The sequence below is a fragment of the Crocodylus porosus genome, unplaced genomic scaffold, assembly GCF_001723895.1.
Source record: "Crocodylus porosus isolate Cpor-Errol unplaced genomic scaffold, CroPor_comp1, whole genome shotgun sequence".
Taxonomy (NCBI): domain Eukaryota; kingdom Metazoa; phylum Chordata; order Crocodylia; family Crocodylidae; genus Crocodylus; species Crocodylus porosus.
This window is the reverse complement of record NW_017728943.1, coordinates 32,605,986-32,625,042: the sequence shown is the minus strand read 5'-3', so window position 1 is coordinate 32,625,042 and position 19,057 is coordinate 32,605,986. Positions and strand designations below refer to the sequence as shown.

General features: G+C 37.5%; 2 protein-coding genes across 2 annotated transcripts in view; one reads left to right on the top strand and one right to left on the bottom strand.

Moving 5' to 3' along the window:
* The window catches only part of MACROD2 (MACRO domain containing 2), a 1,470,564-nt gene that overhangs the window by 1,267,040 nt on the left and 184,467 nt on the right, over positions 1 to 19,057 (bottom strand). The gene's annotated exons all lie outside the window — the stretch shown is intronic.
* FLRT3 (fibronectin leucine rich transmembrane protein 3) lies at positions 759 to 5,934 on the top strand. The gene is made up of 2 exons (XM_019549127.1): positions 759 to 1,530; positions 2,543 to 5,934. Exon 2 carries the CDS (start codon positions 2,595 to 2,597, stop codon positions 4,542 to 4,544), a length of 1,950 nt encoding a protein of 649 aa, XP_019404672.1. The 5' UTR covers positions 759 to 1,530; positions 2,543 to 2,594; the 3' UTR covers positions 4,545 to 5,934.

Here is a 19,057-nt window from a genome sequence, read left to right as displayed (position 1 = left end):
AGAAATCTAAACAGTCAACCCAGCAGTTTTCCTTTAGATATAACAGGTCTTATTACCTGATACCCTACCATGTCAGAAACTGGAGCACACCAGGACTATGAAGTGCTGATCTGAGTAACTACTTCATGCAATAAAATAACACTACATATTTTAGTACAATTTATGTAATACACAGAGATGTCCTCATCCTTGAAGGCTGAATTAAGGCAGGTGGCCAGGTAATCCACATACTTCAGAGTACTGTGTCTGTGATTAAAGTGAAACATTAACACAGCGTATATAGGCCCATCCTTTCTACTTTTAATTCATTAATTGCCACACAGTTATTTTTGTTATTTTATGTTTAAAGCAAAGTGGAAGATCACACTAAAGCAAGTATGAAAGCAGACAGTAAAAGCCTGCATAGCCTCCACTAAGACTGGACTTCTCATTTTTAATCCAAAGGGGCATGCATTTCTTTTTACAAAAATAATTTTTCTATGCTTTGTTGATTAAAACTGACTTTAATTACTATTGCACTGAGACTGACAAAATGAGATTGCTAAATTGAAGACACAACACATGTAAAATTAGACAGCAGAGTGTCTGATTGTTAGCAGCTCTACACATTTTACTGAATTATTGACATATTAAGGGAGCAATGTATGTGTTATGAATATAATAAAATGTAACTGTTTATATAAAAGAAAATGAAGTGTACAGCTTCTCTTTGTGGCTAGTGCCCATTGTTATAACAATCTGTTTATTTTCACAGGGTATTTTAACAGTTCAAAGGAAGTTTTAGAAGAGGACTTCTCTAGGATGAAAACAGTGTTCTTCTGTTTCTTTAGAAGAAAATCATCTGAAGGTCATCAGTTCTACTTTAAATAACTCGTTATTACGGACCACAAGGAAAAAAATTCTGTATTACAAATTTTGAAAAAAAAAGTGTTAAGTAAAAGCTGGAAACAGTTATCTCCAAGGAGGTATGGCTTTATCAGGATGTAACGACTGTACAAAGTTTATACTTGGATAATTTGGGACAGCAAATAAAAACTTTTCTCAACCTCCTGAAGAATCTATCAGCATTCAAGCCTCAGCATAATGAATAGTTTCTATCACGGGGAACTAAAGTTACTATCCCAGACTACTACCCCACATAAAAGAGTTCCTAAGAATTACAAAGAGAACAATTTCTGCTAAGGGCATTAAATCCAACAAAAGAGGCTCCTCATGCATAGACTTTATATGAAGAAAAAAGCAGACGTCTCACTCCTGCACAGAACCAGGAAACTGAAACTTTTCCCCTCTACAACCTGGTGTGCTTACGTACCATGATAAACCTTGGTTGGATTGTTCACTGAACATAGTGGAACTAGACAAGAAGCATACATACATTACCAGGAAAAGTCACTTGAGTAAACACAGTCAAGAAAAACACAACTATATGGAATAAACCATAAAACTTCAAAAGTCACTCTCCAGAGAAAAAAGACATTTATGTTTATTGGATTTCTTCAAGCACAAAATTTACTCACACCTTTAAATAAGGTAGGCTCAATATTCATTTATTTTTTTCTGTTATTCTGCAGAAAACAATGCACAATTAATAAATGAACCTGCAAGAGAAAAGGTCTTGACATCTCATAAAAACTAGGTGATGTTATAAATTTTCAGTACCCTAATTACAATGATAATTGAATGATGTTGTCTTGGAAGTTATAAACATGCTAATTATGTGATTTGAATGTACAAACAAACACTACTGATGCATGGTCCAATTTCAACGTCACGAGTTTATTTTTATATTCTACACTGCAGTTTAAATTAACAAGATGTGAAAATGTGGGTAAACCTGACAAATAGTCTGTTATTAGCATAATGCTTAGAAAGGAGACTTTCAAGAATGACAAATATTTAAACATTAAATTAAGCATGTAATGAAATACTCCATCCAGTCATCTGGAAAAGCATAGCTCTAGCAGCTCTGAAAATCTTTCCCAGGCTACATACCAGCTCCTTGGATTATTCTCACTTTTGACCATTCCAAATATTTTTAAAGTCCCAAGCTCAACAGGAATAACAAATTACTTATTTGCATTGCGCTTTGATTACAACAATATGGGGCTGACCAGTCTAAGGCAAAAGGGGCTCTTTTTTGGTCCTTGCTTTTTGTTTGAGTTGTGGCCTTTTACTGAAGATGCTAGGTCATCTGCTGAACTATTATACTTGTATTGGGACCCACCAGTCAGCTCCCCTCCCTCCCCAAACAATACTAAACATCTTAAATTGGAATTAATTGTAAACTCTTTAATATTGCTTTAAAAGGTACATTTTTGCTTAAGAAAATAATATGCAAATAACCCTCAGATGATTTAAAGTTATTATACAAAACAACTTCCAAGCCATACAAAGTAGAAATCCTGTTGTAAAGAACTTAAATCATTAACCTAATATTCTCAGGTTTACAATAATACACACGTCATATCTTCTGCAGTTTGAAAAGTGTAATTCATTTTAGTTTCTTGACCAATAATCTGGATACTATTATTCTGTTTTTTAGGTTGTTGAAGACCAGAAGACTAAACTGCGTGCAAATCTCATCATTCCTGACCATGATTGGTATAACTTGGAACTTCTTCCTAATTTGGACTAAAATAGGGCTATTGCTTAAAATGGCGCCTCATTCTGTCAGCGCTAAACCATGCCCTTCAGTGTGTCGCTGTGATGCAGGGTTCATTTACTGTAATGATCGTGATTTGACATCTATCCCTACAGGAATTCCAGAGGATGCTACCACTCTGTACCTTCAGAATAATCAAATAAATAATGTGGGGATTCCTTCAGAACTGAAAAACTTGCTTAGGGTAGAAAGAATATACTTATATCACAATAGTTTAGATGAATTCCCTACCAACCTTCCTAAGTATGTTAAAGAACTACATTTGCAGGAAAATAATATAAGGACTATTACTTATGATTCACTTTCACAAATTCCATATCTGGAAGAATTGCATTTGGATGATAATTCAGTTTCTGCTGTGAGCATTGAAGATGGAGCATTCCGGGATAATATCTATCTCCGACTGCTTTTTCTTTCTCGAAATCACCTTAGCACCATTCCCTGGGGTTTGCCTAAAACGATAGAAGAGCTACGCTTGGATGATAATCGCATTTCCACAATTTCAGAGCTCTCCCTTCAAGATCTTACAAATCTAAAACGTCTTGTTTTAGACGGAAATCTTTTAAACAATCATGGATTAGGAGACAAGGTCTTCATGAATCTAGTCAATCTAACAGAACTGTCATTGGTCCGCAATTCCCTTACAGCTGCACCGGTAAATTTGCCAGGCACAAACCTAAGAAAGCTTTATCTCCAAGAAAATCATATAAATCGTGTACCACCCAATGCTTTCTCTTATTTAAGGCAATTGTACAGACTAGATATGTCCAATAATAATCTCAGCAATTTACCTCAGGGTGTCTTTGATGACCTGGACAACATCACTCAATTGTTTCTTCGTAACAACCCTTGGCACTGTGGGTGCAAAATGAAATGGGTACGTGACTGGCTGCAGTCATTGCCTTTAAAAGTTAATGTACGTGGACTGATGTGTCAAGCACCAGAGAAAGTGCGCGGAATGGCTATCAAGGACCTCAATGCAGAACTATTTGATTGTAAGGATGAGGGTATTGTCAGCACCATCCAAATAACTACTGCAGTACCAAACACGTTATACCCCGCCCAAGGACACTGGCCAGTTTCTGTGACCAAACAACCAGACATAAAGACTCCTAATTTGAACAAAAACTACAGGACCACAGCAAGTCCAGTACGCAAAATCATTACAATTTATGTGAAATCTGTAAGCACCGAAACGATTCATATTTCTTGGAAAGTTGCACTACCAATGACTGCTTTGAGACTGAGTTGGCTGAAGATGGGTCACAGCCCTGCCTTTGGATCTATAACTGAAACAATAGTAACAGGAGACAGGAATGACTATTTACTGACAGCCCTCGAGCCAGAATCACCATACCGTGTATGTATGGTTCCCATGGAAACCAGTAACCGCTATCTCTCCGATGAAACCCCTGTTTGTATAGAGACTCAGACAGAACCCCATAAAATGTACAATCCCACAACAACCCTAAACCGAGAGCAGGAGAAAGAACCTTACAAAAACTCTAATTTACCTTTGGCTGCCATCATAGGGGGTGCAGTGGCACTAGTAGCTATAGCCTTGCTTGCTTTAGTGTGCTGGTATGTTCACAGAAACGGATCCTTGTTCTCACGGAACTGTGCATACAGCAAGGGACGGAGGAGAAAAGATGACTATGCTGAAGCTGGAACTAAGAAGGACAACTCCATCCTAGAAATCAGGGAGACTTCTTTTCAAATGATACCAATAAATAATGACCAAGTGTCCAAGGAGGAATTTGTAATACATACCATTTTCCCACCTAATGGAATGAATCTATATAAAAATAACCACAGTGAAAGCAGTAGTAACAGAAGCTACAGAGACAGTGGTATTCCAGACTCAGATCATTCCCATTCATGATACAGAAGGAAATGATGGACTTTGGTTTGTTTTTCTAACAAGAAATGAATGACTTTAAAGGTTGCTGTTCTACTGCAAAACACTGGATTAAAAGACTGACAAAGCAATGTACTGTACATTTGCCATATAATTTATATTTAAGAACTTTTTATTAAAAGTTTCAAATTTCAGGCTACTGCTGCGATTAATGTAGTGGGGATACCTGACCACAATTCTATATTTTAGTATTTTTTAGTAATTTGTACTGTATTTTCCTTGCTAATATTGAAGTTACAGACCATTTAACTTTTGTGTTCTACTGAGTAAGATGACTTGTTGACTGTGAAAGTGAATTTTCTTGCTGTGTTGAACAATCAGGACTTTGCATTCGAGATCCTTGTAAGTATAAGCACAGGCCATTTTTCACTTTGGTATTAATAAAATGTTAAACCTGGCAGATTGACGAGATTAAAAAGCGACTGCAAAAATTCACAGAACTACATACGATGTTGGGACTATTAAATCTGTAAACCACAACAACACTCAATAAACAAAAATGTGCGTAGTAATGGGCAATATCAGCTGTCTGGATATATCCATTCAACAACAGTGAAATCAGAATTTATTTTATACACAAATTGATCATATGCATGAGACTAAAGCTGCTGTCTTAAAAACAATTTTGAGGCCTAGAAGTTAATAAAACTCATAAAGTGGCTTCAAGAATTCATCAAGCACTGCAAAACCAAGGATAGGTTTAGCTTCTGGTACCAAAATTAGTCTATTTATCTGAGGAAAATGATAATGGGTGATAATAAGCATTTGGGGATGGGGGAAAAAAGGTAAATTTAGAAGCTGCACTGCAACAGAAAATGTGTTAATAATTCCAGTCATGAGGAAGAATAAAAAATGAACAAGGCTAACAGGAAACCATTGAAAGTAAGTAAAGCCTTAGCCAATTCAGAGTCACAAGCATAAATGGATAATTGTACGTTTGCTGAATACAGAAATATAGTTACTTCTAAAACATATAATTAAATATAATATACCACTCTATTTTAAATATGCTTTAACTACAGTCAGGAATACTGCCCATTACTGTCACAATTTTTTCAGAAATTTCATTAAAAAATGTAAGGTAACATTCTCTTTCTGGCTTCCTATGGAATTGCGAGCTATTTAATGTTTAAAACCCAAGCCACTATTTTTGTTGCCATAATCATTCATTTTTTTTCAACAAAAAACCAAAGTGCATTGTACGCCCTTTGGCTAGTCTTGTATGTGCCTTGATCCAACGCTATGTGTATTCAGCGTTTAAAAAAATCAAAACAATGACAAAACGGTAAAATTCTTTTCATACATACTTAATTATAAAATATTGGTCTTATTGATGAATAAAATTTAAAAATAAGTACAGAACAATGTGTTTTGCTTTTCCTAATTGAAGTGCACAGAAAGCAGTTAAGAAATTAAAACATAGGTTATTCATATGCCTGTGCACTAATAAGAAAGCCCATCAGAGACAATTACCTTTCAGGTCATGAACTTCAACTGCTTCATCACTTTGAAAACAGGTTGTCACTTAACTTCTGAACTATGTCAACAACAGAAGGCAGGCAAAGCATGGATCAACAGCCCTCTAAAGCACATATGCTGTCTAATGAATGTTTGTATTCATCAATCGGAAGTACAAAGACAGATTGGAAGGATGTCTCTAGGTACAGCACAGTATGAATTCTTTTCAAAAACAACAAAAAAAAGACAAATACCTATATTAATGTTTTGGATGGCACCTTTGATAGAGCATGCCTAGAATAAACATCAACAACTTCATATCAAATGCACTGTGGATGGCCCTTTACCAAAAGCCTTAAAACTGGTATAGATGTTTCCCTAGCAATAGCTGGAAGAGATCCTAAAACAGACAACTTATGATATATATGGAGGGGATGACAATTCAATATTCCAGCACACTTCCTTCAGATCCCTCACTACCCCTCTAATCTTTCAAGTGTACCTACGACTTATAAACCCTTATTTTCTTGCACCTTATTTTTAGATGTGGAACAACACACTTCTGTGAACCATCAGCCTCACAGTACCTTCCTACTATGGGGAGTTCTCGATGTGCCTTTTATACAGGGTAGATTAGAGTCTGCAGAGGCAGGGAAACCACCATGCTTCATTGCTAAGGTCACTTACTGGAATAATTTTTCTTTCCCCAGTGAAAGAATGACTGCACCCATTTGGCTGTCAGTACAAAAGGGGAGATCACTCTAAACAGCGATTGACTCATTTTCAAAATACATTTTTGTCAAATAGCCTCATTATCAAAGACAAATCTAGAAAGCTGAGAAGCCTGAGATGAGTAAACACAGGGCCACATGAATCCTGTGGGCAAAAAATCCCCAAGCAAGAAGTAGGAACAGAAAACAAGAAAGGACAAAGTTTTGTCATAGAGCATAGTGCACACTATTTCCTACAGACCTCTATGGATCTGAGAGCCAACAAAAATCAGGGTTACTGCTACCAAGAGCCCGCCGTCCTTTACCAACACCCCATTCTTTAACTGTAAAACTCCTAACTCTTCACACTGCAAATTAAAGTCCATAGCATGAAACACACTCCACAGGAAATCTCTCCTGTGACTATTTTTAACTTATCTGGTCTCACCCTACCCTACCTCTTCCCACCTGTCCAAACATGAAGATCCCATGCTTTGCTAAATCATTCCACTGTAAAATATAGAAGAAAAAGACTATATAGAAAGCTATCAATATCCAGACAGGACCTGCATGTGATTCATCAGTACATGATCTAGGTCAGTGGGGGGGCCAACCTTTTTGGCAAGCCTGCCAGAAATTATCCCCAAACCCTCACTGAGTGCCAATCCAATCCCCTTCCCCTAACCAATCTGCTGCTCTTCTTTCTGCTTCCTGCCCAATCTAGTACTGTGCTGCCTGTCCCCTCCCTGATCTGCTGTGTGCCACACACAGAGGGTGCCTGTGTCACTTGTGCCATGCTGCAGGGTGGCTACCCCTGACCTTGCTAATGATGTAAATATTTCATGGGATAAATTCTGCTCTCTAGTGTATACCCAGTCACATAACCAAAATCAAATTTAGTGATTCTGGAGTTACCTAATGCAACAAAACATGATACATCTGCAGCTGTGAAGTTGTAGTGAGTCAGTCATTCCTCTATTCAGTATCCATTATGTTAAAACATGTTCACTTGTCAGATGCAGAGATTGCTTTTAAACAAAACTTACTTATACATGGATTATACTATTACTACAATTTTTCTTTTTAGCTGTATATACCATTCTGTTCAACTCACAATCATGCCTTTCAGTTCAAGAATATATTCTTTTATGGAGCACTACAGCTTTCCCCTAGTTCTGTGTATAAACCATTTTCCAATCACTCAAGCATAACAGTTTATACAAATCTTGGTAAGTCAGAGATTCTTCAGGATCGACCAATTTGCATACCACCTCTATTAAAATAATAAAATGAACCTCTATTAAATTTATCTCAATTAGACACTTGTCTACTTCTCTTTCTAAAGTGTACTGGTAAATTTTTAATTCAGGTATGAATTTGAAGAATGTTATTTATGATTGTCTAAAGTTTTATGCTTCAGAATTAATCAGTACCTTTCACAGTGCATTAAAAGTCAACTTAATGATTCTGTCAAGGATACTTTATAGTCTTTACTATTAATGTTATCTTCTGGTGTTTACAATACTATTTATAAATGCTTAGTGTGCTGCTTGAGCCCAGAATACTAGCTCTGCAAAACTGGCACAGATACAGCCATGTTCATTTTGTCTTAATGACTTCCAAAACAAATTTAATTCAGGTATAGGTTGTTTCTTTTAACTATCTGCACTGTAAATATAACCTAAACTCTTCAGACTTTAGGATTTAACACCAACCACCTCAAAACATGTTGCTTTTGGAACCCAGTTTCCAATTCAATTGGTAGCACACTAGTTTGACTGTTAACTGACTGTACTGCTTCTATAAACAATATATACTGCTAACAGGAGCAAAAGCAATAAAAATAATAGTTGTTATCGAAGTCATTGATTGGAGACATACCTCTTCACACACTGCTTATGTGTTAAGTAAAAAGCAACTTGTTTTGCATATTCTCTTTTGTGACCAAAACTGGACATACACTCGTGTTTCTCTCTCTGTTACCTGTCTTGATTTATCGAACACTGACTTGTTTGCCATGTTTTTGAATGGAGCTATAATTGGCACAGATACTTCATCTTTTAAACATAACTTAACCTCATACCAACACAGATATGACTGCCCTTATCATCAACTGATTCAGCATTACATTCAGAAATAATTCTTGCTTAATTAACTCTTTCCACACAGAAAACAGAAAGAGGGAAGAAAAGAGCTCTAGAGCATAAGCCAATTTTAATATATTTGGGGTGACAAGGAAATTTTTTCAGGCATAAAGTTAACTACCAAGTTCAAAGCTGCTTTTTCTGAAGAAGCTGGCAACAACCATTACCAGACACAGGATGGGGCACTGCATTAACTACTTTTCTAATCCGGGACAGAAATTCTTATCTTCCATAACACGTTGTTTTCATAAGAACTTTCTCTCTCTCTCTCTCTCTCACAAACACACACACACACACACACACACACACACACACACAGAGTGTATTTTCTTGCATGCCACAGGACCCCAAATAAGACCCACATCTTGTTTTTGGAAAGTTGGAATGTAGAAAAAAAAAGATTTCTCCAGAACCATGCATGGAGCGAACTGCAGGCAGCAGCTCACTTGCCCTCAGCCAGCTTACTGGCAAAAGCTACAGTATTAACCCTTTCACAGCCACTGTCATATTGGCATCAGCTTTTGGCGGCACAGCCAATTCGGGTACTGCCAATTCAACAGCAGCTGTGAGAATTAACACTGACCCAGAGAGAAGCAGCAGCTATTTTGGCAGCCACTACAGCACAATGTCTCCATACTTCTATACCTCTGTGCTTCTATTCCAGCAAAGAAAAAAATATCACTTCCCCATTTGAAAGACAAACCCCAGTTTTGGAGGGCTGAGTTGTTGGAGAAAAGGTTCTTGTGCTATTTGAGTGCTTTTGGTGTTATGATGTTCTAACAGGGTTACACTATACAAAATGTTGGGCCAACAACATCAGTGTCACTTTAACGATGTCAAGGATGTGACTCAGAGTTTAGCATGCATTTTTATTATCTTATTTCATCAAAATAGGTATGTCCCCTTTCCACGTCCTGCCCCCACCCCACCCCCACAAATGTAGATGAGAAACTTATTGAACACGTTGTTCTCAACTAAATGAGGTAATACTAGTTAGCTCAGAAGTAGAATTGCATCCATTTAGCAAGTGCTTGAGATGGAATATCAGCTTACACAGACCACACCAGCTATTTTAATGCAGTGTAAATTTACAGACAGTGTGACATTCCTATCATACACTGAACCAAAACATTTCAATAAAATTGATTTTAAAAGATGTACATTTCTGTTCCACTCTAGTAATTCTCTGATCATCAGTTCTGAGCTGAAACTCACTTACTCTGTTCAAAGGCAAAAAGATGGTGCCTATACTTATTTGTTTCTCCTTTGTAAAGGATTCCTGGTAAAGAACCTTTCTAAGTTTTGGTAATCTTCCACTATGCCAGGTACCAGTGTGATCTTTCTTAAGCATCATATACCCATCTTGTGATATTATCAACACATCAATACCAAGTTTTTCATGACAATTAACACCTCATCCCCATAAAATGCTTGTTTCATCTAGCAAGAAAACTTTAATTTTAAACTATCCCTCAAATGAATTTGAATCAAGTCTTAAAGAGGTACACTGTATTAATTTATTGAGCTTCCTTTTTACAGCTGTTTCGTGTTGTCTTAGAATGACAATATAATGGAATAAAAACACAGAATCTACCTATTACTACATTACCGTAATATGAGCCTAAAACATCTTGTGTAATTTGAACCCCATGACCTTCTAGTAAGGAAGCTAATAAATAATCAATAAAAATAAAAATGTCCTAGTAGAACTAATAAAATGTGCTGACTGGTTCAAAATTGGTAAATGGCATTCATCTTGGGTGAGATTCAACAGCTGGTAGAGGGTCAGGACAAAATAGGGTTTAAGCAGATCTCTTCCACTTAAACACAGGTGTTACTAAAATAAAACTTAGTTAACTAGCATTTTAATGTGTTTAGTGAGCTGTCATGTTTCTATACAACCTTTTTCACTGTAAAAAAAGGGAAGATAAAGATCTTTGATATGTGTTGATAATATCACAAGATGGATATATAATGCTTGAGGAAAATCACATTGTACTTTCAGTTCTTTTTCCGGATTCTGAGAAACAATACATGCATTTGAAACTCCAAATAATTGGATCTGTTAAAATATAAGGATTCCTTGATGTTGTTTAATCATCAAATATGGGATGCATCACTTGCAGAAGTCCCAGGGGGGATACATTATGCATCATTTTAAAAATTTATTTAAATTAAAGAGAACATAAAAACTCTAATAGGATCAGAATGTTATATCCAATTTATGTAATTCTAATCCCAGCTAGTGGCAATGCCTCCCAGATACATACCTACTGTGTAACCACGGATTTCCTAGTTACAGCCACAGTTTAAGATAAAAGAAGGGAAGAGATGCACAACTAATTCTATTTTCAATGCTTTCATGTTCCAGTGCATACAAAGACTCTCCTTTAAATCTGGCCTAGTGTCTTAGGAAGTCCAGAGGGGGTCTTACTGATACAATTTACATCTTTTGCTACCCCACCTCAACACATACATTAGGCCAGCACAGATTCCTTAGGCTTACTGGCACTCTCAGGTTTTCCAGGCAATAACCTTACCTCTCCTCCCACTATTTCTCAAGAAGTACTAAATGTTGCCCACAGTCTTAAATGGAGTTGAAGGGCTTATCTCTATTGTATGAGGTATATTGGGGTAACTACACTGATTTTCACCAGTATAACTAGATATAGATGTGTCTATCAGGTGCATGTCCAGCTCTGTATACTAGATGTGCATATAAGGCTGCTGCAAGAGTAGGAGAGCAGTGCCATCAGTATACTTATGACACCCACTTCTGCCTCTCTTTCTTCTCATCTGCCCCAGGCCATGCTGATTTAGTCCTTACCCCCTGCCTGTCTGCAGTTAGGGACTGGATGCAGTTGAACCAACTAAAAATGAAGCTATGGTGGAGATAAGGGTAATGAGCAGACCACATGACTTAGGGTCTTGGGACACCTATCACTGATCTGGCTCTTGTCACTCAAGTTCACAAACCTGGGGTGATCCTGGATCCTCTGCTGTATCTGGATCTTCAGGTGGCAGCAGCGACTAGGAATGCCTTTGACCAACACCATCTAGTAAGAAAGCTATAGCCCTTACTTTCAGATTCAGATGTGGCCCACCTTTTTAACCTCAAGGTTGGGCTACTACAATGCACTCTGTGTGGAGCTGCCCTTGAAAACCATGCAGAAGCTGCAGCTTGTGTAGAACGTGGTGACTCTGCTTCTGGCAGCAATGGGGTGCCAGAAGCACATAATTCAAGTGCTCCAGAATTTGCATTGGCTCCCAGTACCTTTACTGATGCAATTCAAGGTAATGGCTTTGACCTATATGGCCAACAGTCTAGACCCTATATACCTAAGTGACTGCCTTCTCCCTTAGATGAGAAGATGCTCCATCACAATCTGTAAGGTTAGCCAAGAGCAACCTCCTGAAAATACCACCAATACATCATGTCTGCTTGGGGAAACCATATGGAAGGTCATTGTCAGCAGTCATTCTTCAGCTGTGGAATGTCCTCCCTCTTGAGGTCAACGATAGACCAAATCTGGGCATCTTTCAAAAGTGCTGTAAAACCTTACTATTGGGGCAGACATTTAGCAAATGAAGCTAGGCTGAGATACTGGTTAGGGTGTTTCTGTTTTATGTTGATGCTCCAGTTTCCCTTTTATTTTGTTGGGGAAGGAGGTATATAGATACAATAAACTAGGTAAAACAAATGAATATCATAAAAATAGATTTGTTTACACTGATTCAACTAATATAATTTGCATTGAAGTAGGAGTAGCATAAGTACACATACACATACAGTCAATAGGCGAATGTCAGATGATTCTAAAATAAGTCACATTACCTTACACCTTTTTCCAGCATATGTTGGACTACAAGTGTTATCAATTTAGCTTTCCTTACACACTGATTGCATGAATAAACGTAGATCTGAGAGACCCTGAATGTGAGAGTCTGATTTACATCATTTTTCATATCACCAAGTATTACTGAATCAGGTGGATAAATAAAGGCTTGATATGGTATCACTGAAGCTAATAAGCGTTTTTCCATTGACTCAAAAGGGAGCAGGATAAAACCCTTGCAACTTAAGTACCAGTGCTATGATAAAGAACCAGATTGAATAAGAAATTTTATAAAGTTACTTTGTTTAAAATATTGGCCCAAAAAGTACTTATTATGAAAATAAGCCTCTATGAAAGGTACTAGATGTCCCTTTATTTCTGTTTTTTTCAATCCAGTAAAAATAGTTTTTCTTAAATCAGCTAAAAATTCCCCAGCAGCATAATGACCTAATAAGCCAAGTGAAATTGAATACTCTATTTCTATTTTCCAAGCAAGGGGTGAACAGGGGAAAAAATTATAGTAGCTGAATTTTTTTTTAAGTTCTTCTCATTTTAATAACCTAAGGTGTCCCTAGTAAAATAACTGTGAGAAAACTATTTTTTTAAAAACCTGACAGATTTTTTTACTGCCCACAAGGAGGAAATTGGTAATTAAAAGATTAAAATCCACATGCTGAGAAAGTGCCAACCTAGATAAATGGACATAATTTTGAAGTAATTTCAGGGTATTAGCTGATAATGCAGCACCTCTGAGCCCAATGTCTTTTAAAATATTAATTATATTATAAAGATTCCTTAACTGTGTGTTATTCATGTTGTTTCTTAAAACCCTTTTTTGTTACTGAAATGCAGCATACAGTACAAACAAAAGCAAATTACTTACAGATAGCCAAAGCTTTATTAGTTTTATCACTGTTCATTTGATGACCAAATGGAAACAAGTTCAAGCAAAATTCTACTGGAGTTCGTTAACTTCCTACCTTGCCCCTAAAAATGTCTCTTTCATAAGGTCAAAAAAGGTGACAGAGTGCATCTACACATACTGTTCATGCACCTGAATAAACTCCAGTACAGTTCACACTGGAATTTATTGCTCCTGGGTGCAGTATTTACGTGTACCTAGGACTGAAGCATGTTGAGCCACGGCAGCACAGCCCCGGCTGGAATGGGATCCAGGGAGTCAGCCTGCCAGCCCAGAGCTGCACCACCCCAACTCAACGTGCTGCCAAGGGGCTGGCTGGGGCATGAGGGTGCTACAGTGTGGAGCTAGCTGACAGACAGCCCCCACACTATAGTGCCCTTGGGCCACAGCCAACCCTGGTCATTGTCCACACATGTTCCAATGTATTAAATAACTCTGCCACAGGATAGATAGTACATGTGTTGGGCAGTGCTATCCTACAGCAGAATTACTTTGTTAACCGTAGCCTAATAGCGTCACATGTGTAAACAGTGACACATAAAGCACATGTGTAGATGTGCCCAAGGAGTATGAGAGAGCTGCAGGTATCTCTTTTTATTCTGTCTTTTGTCATGAACAGAATTATTTTAATTTTTAAGATTACAATTGCTTAATATGGAGGTGGAAAGGTAGAACAAAAAAAATCACACAAATTGTCAAAGGCTGAAGGCTGAAATGTACAGATATGACTCAACATACATGAAAACCACAACTGTCATGTGATGTATGGGCCACATTCATCATCCAACAGGACTGCAGCTCCCGGTAAAACTCATTTACGCTTTTTTTTTTTCTTCTTAAAGCTGGCTGAAGCTGATTGTTTAGGATACAGAACAAATATGTAAGGACTGACCATTAACTCAGTATCATTAACACCATTCCTGTCTACTGACTCTCATTAATCAAACCCAAGCTTCCTCCAACACATACTAAGTGTTGATATAAAATAATTTATATGCAAAATCTAGAAGCATTACCTGAGGTTACAGATACATAATGCTAAAAAAAAGGGTCATACAAGGCTTAAAAAGTTACCACCAGTATTGTTTCTCCCATTTCTTGTGTGGGCTCAAAAAACTGAACTGTTTATCTGAACTGGAAAAAAATTTACCAGGAGGTAACTTTTCTCTCTTTAAAAAAATGAAAAGTATTAGAAACAAAAGCAGCTAGTTTATTAAGGCTTATTTACATCAATAAAGCTTGCCTTTAGGCCTAACATATAATTGAACAAGACTTAAAAGATTATGAGGTTGCATTGATTAGTGTATTCCTCAAGTGCATATAAAAGCACTAAAAGGAGCCAACTCCTGCCAAAGCACCTGCAATAAGTATTAATTGAGAATATCCTACCTTGTGAAACACACGGATATTCTCTCTTTGTGGTTTAAATAATGAGTATTTAGTTCACAGAGCAAGACAGCAGATGAAATAGTTTTCTACCTTAGATATTTTTAGATTAAACATAACAGGAATTGCATCTAACATTTTTTCTCTATCTTGTTTTAATCTGTACTCTATACTTTATTCAATCTCCACTTCCAGTCTAGCTCTATTTACCAGAAGAACTTTATATATTACTGAGAAAATATTAACTTACATTTTTTATAGCAAAATTTAGTAAGTTTGTCTAATGATCCTAATCCTGGGTATGTTAATGTTTTAATGTAATTCAAGAGTGAATCAAGAATAATGTGACGTGATATGAAGAAAAGCAGAACAGAAAGAGAAGCCACGTACCATAATGTCCATTTATACAAAACAAAATCAAAATCCTTCTGGGAAGGAAACACAATCACACAAAGTACAACACTCTGAATGACTACAATTTTCTAGGTTTTCTGAAATTTTACATGATTTAATTACAGAAGCCTTATCCTACAAAAAAAAATCCTCATATGCTTAATTGACTGCACTACAAGTCTACATTGAAAACAGTAGAGTTACTCTATGTTAAACAAGGAAGTTAAGCGTGCCTTTAAGTTTTTACAGGATCCAGGCCTTTAAGTCTGATCCAAAGTCTGCTAATAGCAGTGAGAAGCCTTCCATTGATTTGAAAGGACTTGCAAAATACAGTATATCCAATTCCTTTCCATGAAATTGAATCTTAATCTATTACCAGTCAAGTCAGTTTGACTAAGGGTGATAATCTGGTGCCTGGTAAGAAATCTGGAAATATTCTACAGTTTCTAAATCAGTAGTTCTCACTCTTTTTAAATTAAAGAGCCTCCTTATAAGACTCAAAGCACCCCTGGGAAAATGTCAGTTCTTTATTTTCAGTCTTTTTTGACTATGGAAAAATAACAGAACAATTCTTCTGTTGGAACAAACTGAGAGACCACAACAACTTAGAATGTTTTTGAGATTATGGATTCCTATTTCAAATCTCTGGGTTTATCTTGTGAATCATGTGCAAGTATCTGCACACCTAACACTGCTAAAACTGCATGGTTCCCATAAAAGAATGTCGTAGCACTCCAGGATGCTGTGGCACCCTGGTTGAGAATCAATGTAGACTAACAAAGATGTAGCAGAAAGTACGTCGATTTCCAATATGCAGACCCTGAGGCACGTAGGCCAAAGACAGTACTGATGCTGCAGCAATTAACAGAACTTACAACCTAATTAAAATTCTCACCATAGGCTTTACAGTTTTCTGTGTAATCAATCACTAACTTTATTACCACACACATCACTTTAGTCATTAAAAATTATTAAGAGCACAAAAAAATGCTTTGCCAATTTTGCTTTCAGAGTATTAGAGATGAAAGAAAATGGAATGGAGGGAGGGTAAATTTAAATGAAGATGCTACCTGGAGAAAATATTTTATATTATGCGTACAGCTTTCTCATTTTAATGAAAACAAAATACCTTACACTTTGCCAAACTAGCTATGCTGTTTCTTGAATACCAAGAAACCTACAAGGCTGCACACACATGACAGTACAACTAGTTCTGAAGCAAGTCTATCATTTCATTTGTAAAGGGCTATTGCTTTTTTGAGATTTACTTAATAGCTGCATCTTGAGCTCTGTTCAATTTTTCAGGAACACCCTCCTGATGTGGTAAGTCTAGGTTTTACGGCCTTAATGCTGCTTTAAATCGGCTGCTAGAATTCGTCCAAAACTAAAGGACAAGAAACCCAACATATAATTCCATGGACCTCAAAAAACACAAAATCCTCAAAAAGCATCTATCAAAGCGATTTCAATCCAATGATCCGGTACAAAGTCAAAAGATGTAAGCTGTTCTAATCCAATGCTTTCAGCTTCTTAAGACCCAGCCTCCACTGGTAGTTGCCAGGGCCCAGCTGACATATTCTTCAAAGAATCGAAGCAACAGAGCTCAGCAACGCCTAGTGACAGGGCTCTTCAGAGGTTTTCAAACTGACAGCTGTTTGCTCTGGGTTTATATACTACAAAAACAACTCAGGAGGCGAATAACATAAACGGCACCACGTTCCAGTCCAGGAGTTTTTATTACAATGAATTTAGCTCTGGGCAAGCTGCCGCAATCAGCACATTTGACAGAAAATTCACTGACTATGTATTTTTTTTCTTAAATAGGATGCTGTGTTTATCCTACTCCTGAGCAAGATTCATAGAACACCTATGGCTGCAGAAAGCATAGTTTTTATCATCACATCAAAAAAATGGATTTTTTTTTTAAATTTATGAAGTGCTTGCCCAGAGTGATTTTACATCTCTGCAAGTAATAAAACACACCAGCTTTATCCTTCAATATAATCTCCCAAATCAATTTAAATACACTATAAACAGGTTGGGTACCTCATTAGTAACTTTTCACTGACAAAATCCTGTTTTGGGATTATGTACAACTGCTGCAGAAAGTGGATGGTATCCAGATGCCAGTAGCAAAATGTTTTGCAGGAAAAAGTTATTAGGAAAGCATGGCCAGCTTTTAGAAAACTACTGCTTATTTCTTATCAGTTTACACGAGCGTCCGTATACTAAAGCTACGTGGCAATTTGAATACATACTTAATATATTTTATTATAACTTTTACAAAGTGGTCTGTGAAAAATCATGCTGTTTTTTTGGATTTGGTCACAGGAGTGTCTACTGAGATAATAGCACTGTAAACCATTAGGTGGCTTCTGCTTAAAGAACACGCAAGTGTCCAGAAACAGAAATTATTTGCTTCTAGGGATCAGTCCAGCTCTCCATTGTGTTACACATGTATCTTGAAAACTCATCTAATACACATGAGTTTAAAAAGGAGTGCCCCCATATGTTCAACAACATATGCAGCATGGTAGGGGGCTTAATGGAGCCATAAGTGATACTGAAAATATCAACTTCAGTCTTTAGAAGCATGGGATGCCTTTCCAGTGTGCCAGAAATTAATCACTGAGTCACAGAAATTGTAAGCATTTTCATGGCTGCTCCTTTTACTAACCTGCCATTAAAGTTGCTATTTTCCCTGTTGCTTCTGCCTGTTCTCTCTTCACTGCCTGCCTCCAGCTCCGCCCTCTTCCAACAATGGCCTGACACCAAAATTAGGCAGAAAAAGACTGAAGAACCAGACAGCATAGCAACCACCAGCACTGATACCATTTGATCTTTACACAACCCCCCACTCCCCTGCTTTGAATCTACTTCTGGAATTCAGCACTGCAAAGGAGGAGGAAATTCCCTCTGTAGGGAAAAGATTCCCTGTAAGCACTAATACCTGTGGTAAGCTTCCTCCTGGGGGTGGTGTACAAATAGTTGTACTCATCTGTCTCCTTCAAAAAACACCTTGACAATTTTGCTGCTTTGATAAGCACAGCAATCACCACAAAAATCAAAGTTTACTCTTTTTATACCTGTTGGTGACTCTTTCCTAAGTGTTATTTGGAGCTGCTTATTCATAAAAACAAGTAAGAAACTAGATGGCATTAGAAAATACAGGAAAGAACCACATTTTTTTCACATGCAACATTTTCCTGAATATAATACAAACCTTGTTTTTGAAAGGTTTGTACATGGGCCGGCAGTGTGGGGATGCAGTCAGGAAGGCCAACCATACCTTGTCATGCATCTACAGATGCATCTCAAGCAGGTCCAAGCAGGTCCCCCTCTATGCGGCACTGGTCAGGCCACTGCTGGAGTACTGCGTCCAGTTCTGGGCACCGCACTTCAAGGAGGGATGTGGACAACACGGAGAGGGTCCAGAGGAGGGCCACTTGCATGATCAGGGGGCAGCAGGGCAGGCCCTTTGAGGAGAGGCTATGGGATCTGAACCTGTTCAGCCTCCCCAAGAGAAGACTGAGGGGGGATCTAGTGGCCTGTTACAAGCTAGTCAGAGGGGACCAGCAGGCAGTGGGGAAGTCACTGTTCCCCCGAGCACCGCCAGGAGTGACCAGGA